Source organism: Lottia gigantea, assembly GCF_000327385.1.
Source record: "Lottia gigantea unplaced genomic scaffold LOTGIsca_48, whole genome shotgun sequence".
NCBI classification, from domain to species: domain Eukaryota; kingdom Metazoa; phylum Mollusca; class Gastropoda; family Lottiidae; genus Lottia; species Lottia gigantea.
Genome location: NW_008709663.1, coordinates 1,701,143 through 1,709,098, shown reverse-complemented (window position 1 = coordinate 1,709,098; position 7,956 = coordinate 1,701,143). Strand labels below are relative to the sequence as shown.

General features: G+C 34.1%; 1 protein-coding gene across 1 annotated transcript; it reads right to left on the bottom strand.

Moving 5' to 3' along the window:
- Positions 1–3,671: 3,671 nt before the first annotated feature.
- On the bottom strand, positions 3,672–4,031 carry LOTGIDRAFT_124921 (hypothetical protein; the record flags this gene model as incomplete). Its single annotated transcript, XM_009061453.1, has 1 exon — positions 3,672–4,031. A coding segment is annotated over one exon (360 nt), but the record flags the coding sequence as incomplete, so codon positions are not given.
- Between the last annotated feature and the right edge of the window lie 3,925 nt (positions 4,032–7,956).

The window sequence follows — 7,956 nt, the reverse complement described above, 5'->3', positions numbered from 1 at the left end:
TCGAAGGCCATGAGCCTGTGAAGTGGAGTAAAATGCAGATATTGTCGACTGCTGAAAGGACTGGCTGTGGAAATAGAAATTAATCGTAAATGTGATTTGACAGAAAAGTATAAAGATATAAAAGAATGTTGGATACTGTGATGCGATTGGTCAAAAAGATTTTGAAACTTTAAATCATATTGATTTGATTGGTGGAGTAAAATGTTTCCATGGAAATAAGTGGTAATAAACATCTAAATAGTGGGAACAATTAATGAAGAAAATCTTCAAAAAATGCTGTTTATAAAACATATAGTGTGTGGAGGAGATTTTAGTTAAACTTTCATCTTAGATTAGAAAAAATTATCAAGTTCAAGGTCATTTGTTTGACCTCTTACAAGGTGAAGGTCAATTATTCAAATTGTTGAATTTCATCTGAAATGATCTTAAGTTCATCAGGGTTGATATTTTATGTAACTTGGTTTTACCTTTAGTTAAAAGATCATTGTGTGACCTTTCAAGGTCATTAGTTACTATGACATTGAATTTTGACCAATCATTCCCATAGTGAAGTGTTTCTCTAAAAAAAAAGATGTTTTAAGGCTCCTTGTTGCTTTTTGTTGTCAAAATATGTACGGTATATGTATAATAGTTAATGTACTTTTTACAAACAAATCTGTTTAAAAGATCAGGAATTTTTGATTGACTGGATCGTTGCAATCGCAGATTTCCTGGTAATTATCTGTTAATGCACCTGTCAATTCATATTCAAATCGTAGGGCTTGGTACATAATCCAATCAGATTACTGTATTTCTGTTATCTCGATTTTATCTTATTTTAGTTTTCAAGAATAAGGCCCCAGGTTGATTTTTTTCAACTGTTTATTTTGTTGCTGCTTATTATATAAATGTCAATAAAAAAGGGGACAAATTTTGTCTTCTCTGATTATTTCTTGTTTTCAGGGGTAATTATTATTTTAAACTTCTACCACGAACAAAAACCATCTTACTTAGACCACTATTATACTATTTTAACACACCATTTGTTTAAGTTTTGAAAATTAAACACCTGCATCTATTTCTCCAAAATATATCTGAATTTCTTGTAAATAAGGAATTTTACACGCTGAAATTTGATCAGTATTTTTGAGAAATGATCTGGAAATTAAGGATGTGTATTTATATATTTGGTTTATTTTTAACCTTTTTTTGTCTTTTTTTTTTTTTTTAAATTTAACATAATTTCACAACTATAAGTAATATTTGGAAGTTCAACTTTCAAGCAGCGCAACATACCAAAATATACTTTGTAGTCTTATGACATTTTTAAGTAAGTCGTATATTTTGGCTGGAAAAGTTGTCAATATGTGATTAAGTTTCGTCCCATTTTAGTTAACCTTGCCTCATAATAATAAACTTATCATTCCATTTCTAATCTTCACTATTCATTTACAGACTCAAGTTTCATTTTTCTCTCCAAAACTTTTGTGAATTGGCTATCATCTAAAAAAAACTTGAGGTTCTATGAAATATACTAACAAATTTAACTTGACATGCAAATTGAATTCAAATTCCAAATATTATCATGGAAGAAAAATGAAAATAAAGTCTGTAAAGTTCATTAGTATTTCATTTTTAGATTTTCAAATTTTAGCTCAACACATTTTTACATTTAGTTAAATTTTTAGTTTTAAAATTGTGTGTGCTTTTTCGCGTGATTTTATCTAATTAATCATCATCCATTATCTTCATCTTAATTAATAATTAACTCATTAACTAATCATAGATCAGAATGAATGAATAAATTTGCATATATTTGCATAAATTAATATCAATTGATTGTAATTGATTTAACCGATTAAAACCATACATTGATACCAATGTTACAAAGTTTTTTTTCTTTTAATAATTTAGTTTGTCAATGAAGTAAGGGTGATGAAATATTTCTGTAGCTTTTGCAAAATTTAGCATTGATTAAGTTTTTTGTGTTTTTTTGTCAAAAAAAGGAACAAAATTTCCATTATTCAACAAATTTGTTATGTTAAACTAAATGTTGAAATAATTCGTAAAAAAATTAAACAATGAAATATTTTTAAATGTAAAATTTGAGTGGATTGTTGGTTTCTTTCTGTTAAAGATAAACATGAACATTGTGGAACAGTGTGTTATTTTGTTACAAATTAAAATATGTATAAATATGAAAACAGAAAAACTTCTTGACAATCTCTCCTTGCTGATTTTACTATTCTACTGGTTGACAGAATACCATTTTTTTAAGGGAGAGCGATGTAGGTAACTTAACGAAAAAGTCTTAGGGCTTTACATTTTTATTGAAGCGTTGTTAAAGTTAATATCTTCATGCCGGCAAATTTTCTTAAATCAGACATGATTGGTGAACAGGCTACTGTAAGAGAAATCTTTGATGGGGCAATGCTCCACCCTTAGATTTGGTTGCCCAGAATACAGTAAAATTGGTGTGATAAAAAAATTATTGCCCTATGATTAGTAAAATCAGCATAAGTCCTAAATTTATTTTTGTTTTTTTGTCAATATTTGGGTGCCATGTGACCATTATAATAGAAAGTTGTGTATAAATGAAATAACAAGTAAATATATAAATACTGTCAACTTTGTTGTTATTTTTTTTTTCACCTGACATTGTCACACTAACAGGGAAATAATGTCGACGATATTATGACATGTTTGACACCATTTCTCTGTTAGTGACGACATTGTGACATGTTTGACACTATTTCTCTGTTAGTGTGACGGTATTGTGACATGTTTGACACTATTTCCCTGTTGGTGTGACGATATTGTGACATGTTTGACACCATTTCCCTGTTAGTGTGACGATATTGTGACATGTTTGACACTATTTCTCTGTTAGTGTGACGACATTGTGACATGTTTGATACTATTCCCCTGTTAGTGTGACGGTATTGTGACATGTTTGACATTATTCCCCAGTTAGTGTGACGGTATTGTGACATGTTTGACACTATTTCCCTGTTAGTGTGACGATATTGTGACATGTTTGATACTATTCCCCAGTTAGTGTGACGGTATTGTGACATGTTTGACATTATTTCCCTGTTAGTGTGACGATGTTGTGACATGTTTGACACTATTTCCCTGTTAGTGTGACGATATTGTGACATGTTTGACACTATTTCTCTGTTAGTGTGACGACATTGTGACATGTTTGACACTATTTCCCTGTTAGTGTGACGATATTGTGACATGTTTGACATTATTTCCCTGTTAGCGTGACAATGTTTCGACATGTTTGACACTATTTCCCTGTTAGTGTGTCGATATTGTGACATGTTTGACATTATTTCCCTGTTAGTGTGACGATGTTGTGACATGTTTGACACTATTTCCCTGTTAGTGTGACGATGTTTCGACATGTTTGACACTATTTCCCTGTTAGTGTGACGATATTGTGACATGTTTGACATTATTTCCCTGTTAGCGTGACAATGTTTCGACATGTTTGACACTATTTCCCTGTTAGTGTGACGATATTGTGACATGTTTGACATTATTTCCCTGTTAGTGTGACGATGTTGTGACATGTTTGACACTATTTCCCTGTTAGTGTGACGATGTTTCGACATGTTTGATACTATTTCCCTGTTAGTGTGATGACATTGTGACATGTTTGACACTATTTCCCTGTTAGTGTGACGACATTGTGACATGTTTGACACTATTTCCCTGTTAGTGTGACGACATTGTGACATGTTTGACACTATTTCCCTGTTAGTGTGACGATGTTGTGACATGTTTGACACTATTTCCCTGTTAGTGTGACGACATTGTGACATGTTTGACACTATTTCCCTGTTAGTGTGACGACATTGTGACATGTTTGACACTATTTCTCTGTTAGTGTGACGATGTTGTGACATGTTTGATACTATTTCCCTGTTAGTGTGACGATGTTTCGACATGTTTGATACTATTTCCCTGTTAGCGTGACGACATTGTGACATGTTTGACACTATTTCCCTGTTAGTGTGAGGACATTGTGACATGTTAGACATTATTTCCCTGTTAGTGTGACGACATTGTGACATGTTTGATACTATTTCCCTGAAAGCGTGACGACATTGTGACATGTTTGACACTATTTCCCTGTTAGTGTGACGATGTTGTGACATGTTTGACACTATTTCCCTGTTAGTGTGACGATATTGTGACATGTTTGATAGTATTTCCCTGTTAGTGTGACGATATTGTGACATGTTTGACACTATTTCCCTGTTAGTGTGACATGTTTGACACTATTTTTGTTATTGTGACATGTTTGACACTATTTTTGTTATTGTGACATGTTTGACACTATTTTTGTCAGTGTGACTTGTTTGACACTATTTCCCAATTTGACAAATTTCCCAAATAGTGTGACGTTACTATAACATGTTTGACATTAATCCCTTGTTTGTTACAGTGACATGTTTGACACAATATCCCCGTTAGTTTGACATGTTGGACACTATATCCGCCAGTGTCACATGTTTGACAATATCTCCCTGTTAGTGAGACATGTTTGACAATATTTCCCGTTAGTGAGACATGTTTGACACTATTTCCCCTTCAGTGTTTCATGTTTGACACTATATTCCTGCCAGTGTGACATGTTTGACACTATTTTCCTATTAGTTAGTGTGACATGTTTGACACTATAGCTCTGTAATTGTGACATGTTTGACACTTTATCCTCATCAGTGTGACATGTTAGACACTACATTCCCGTTAGTTTGACATGTTTGACACTATTTTCCTGTCATTGTGGCATGTTTGACACAATCTCCCTGTCATTGTGACATATTTCACTGCTAGTGTGATATGTTTGAAACTATTTCCCCATTAGTTTGACATGTTTGACACTTTATTCCCGTTAGTTTGACGTGTTTGACACTATTTCACCGTTAGTTTGACATGTTTGACACTTTATTCCCGTTAGTTTGACATCTTTCACACTATTTCCCCGTTAGTTTGACATGTTTGAAACTATTTCCCCGTTAGTTTGACGTGTTTGAAACTATTTCCCCGTTAGTTTGACGTGTTTGACACTTTATACCCGTTAGTTTGACATGTTTGACACTATTTTCCCGTTAGTTTGACATGATTAACGCTATATTCCCGTTAATTTGACATGTTTGACACTATATTCCCGTTCGTTTGACATGTTTGACACTATTTTCCTGTCTTTGTGGCATGTTTGACACTATATCCCTGTTAGTGTTACATGTTTGACACTATTTCCCTACCAATGGTACATGTTTGACACTATATCCCTGTTGGTGTGACATGTTTGACACTATTTTCCTGTCATTTTGACATGTTTGACACTATTTTCCTGTTGGTGTGACACATTTGACACTATTTTCCTGTCATTTTGACATGTTTGACACTATTTTCCTGTCGTTTTGACATGTTTGACACTATTTTCCTAACAGTATGACATGTTTGACACTATTCCCCTGTTTGTTAGACATGTTTGACACTATTTCCCCATTAGTTTGACATGTTTGACACTATTTCCCTACCAATGTGATATGTTTGACACTATATCCCTGCCAGTGTGACATGTTTGACACTATTTCCCTGTCATTTTGACATGTTTGATACTATTTTCCTAACAGTATGACATGTTTGACACTATTCCCCTGTTCATTATGGAATGTTTGACACTATTTCCCCGTTGGTTTGACATGTTTGACAAAAATGTGACGTTCAATATGTTGGCGAAACTCAAAACGCGTTGCGTACTCGTCTTAGCGGTCATCGCTTCGATATACTCCATAAGAAAGATAGACCGATTGCGAATCATTTGAATTTACCCAATGATTCCGTTGAAGATCTTTTTGTTATGCCTACAGAAAAAGTACCTGTATCAACATTGATCAAACCAAAAACCAAGCGATTACAAAGGGAGACTTTTTGGATAGACCAACTACAAACAGTCATACCTAACAGCCTAAATATCCGATATGACAACCAAATCATACCCTTCATTTCAACCGCTTTTATAATGAGCTCCAAGATGAATTTCCAAACGTTTATACTAAACGTTTGGTCACTGCATATAAAAGAAATCAAAACTTTAGTAATGTATTGGTTCATGGTAGATTGGAACCCCTTTCATCAACTCCCTGAAACAATTGCAATGGAATTTGAGTTGAATTTATATTTTTTCTTGTAATCTCTACAGAAGTAATAATCTATGAATAATCTTCAGTAAAACATATTCTGTTTGAATTGAAATAGTTTTTATGTTGAAATCCATAGTCTCTACTTGTGACCTAGGCCAGTGCTTCTATAACACCTATAACTACATCCCTGCTAGTGTGACATGTTTGACACTACTTTCCTGTTACTGTGACATGTTTGTCAAAATATTCCCATTAGTTTGACATGTTTGACACTGTATCTTCGTTAGTTTGACATGTTTGACACTGTATCTTCGTTAGTTTGACATATTTGACACTATATCCCCGTTAGTTTGACACTATTCCCCATTAGTTTGACATGTTTGACACTATTTCCCACTTACTTTGACATGTTTGACACTATTTCCCCATTAGTGTGACATGTTTGACACTATTTCCCTACCAATGTTACATGTTTGACACTATATCCCTGTTGGTGTGACTTGTTTGACACTCTATCCTCGTTAGTGTGACATGTTTGACACTATTTCCCTACCAATGTTACATGTTTGACACTATATCCCTGTTGGTGTGACTTGTTTGACACTCTATCCCCGTTAGTTTGACATGTTTGACACTATTTCCCTACCAATGTGACATGTTTGACACTATATCCCCGTTGGTGTGACATGTTTGACACTGTATCCCTGTTTGTTAGACATGTTTGACAATATTTCCCCATTAGTTTGACATGTTTGACACTATTTCCCTACCAATATTACATGTTTGACACTATATCCCCGTTGGTGTGACATGTTTGACACTATTTTCCTGTCATTGTGACATGTTTGACACTATATCCCCGTTAGTTTGACATGTTTGACACTATTTCCCTACCAATGTTACATGTTTGACACTATATCCCTGTTGGTGTGACATGTTTGACACTATTTTCCTGTCATTGTGACATGTTTGACACTATATCCCCATTAGTTTGACATGTTTGACAGTATTCCCCTGTCAGTATGACATGTTTGACACTATTTCACGGTCAGTATGACATGTTATCCCTGTTGGTGCGACATGTTTGACACTACTTCCCTATCAATGTTACATGTTTGACACTATATCCCCGTTAGTTTGACATGTTTCATACTATTTTCCTGTCTTTGTGGCATGTTTGACACTATATCCCTACCAATGTTACATGTTTGACACTATTTCCCTACCAATGGTACATGTTTGACACTATATCCCTGTTGGTGTGACATGTTTGACACTATTTTCCTGTCATTTTGACATGTTTGACACTATTTTCCTGTTGGTGTGACACATTTGACACTATTTTCCTGTCATTTTGACATGTTTGACACTATTTTCCTGTCGTTTTGACATGTTTGACACTATTTTCCTAACAGTATGACATGTTTGACACTATTCCCCTGTTTGTTAGACATGTTTGACACTATTTCCCCATTAGTTTGACATGTTTGACACTATTTCCCTACCAATGTGATATGTTTGACACTATATCCCTGCCAGTGTGACATGTTTGACACTATTTCCCTGTCATTTTGACATGTTTGATACTATTTTCCTAACAGTATGACATGTTTGACACTATTCCCCTGTTTGTTAGACATGTTTGACACTATTTCCCCATTAGTTTGACATGTTTGACACTATTTCCCTACCAATGTTACATGTTTGACACTATATCCCTGTTGGTGTGACATGTTTGACACTATTTTCCTGTCATTGTGACATGTTTGACACCATTTTCCTGTCATTGTGACATGTTTGACACTATTTC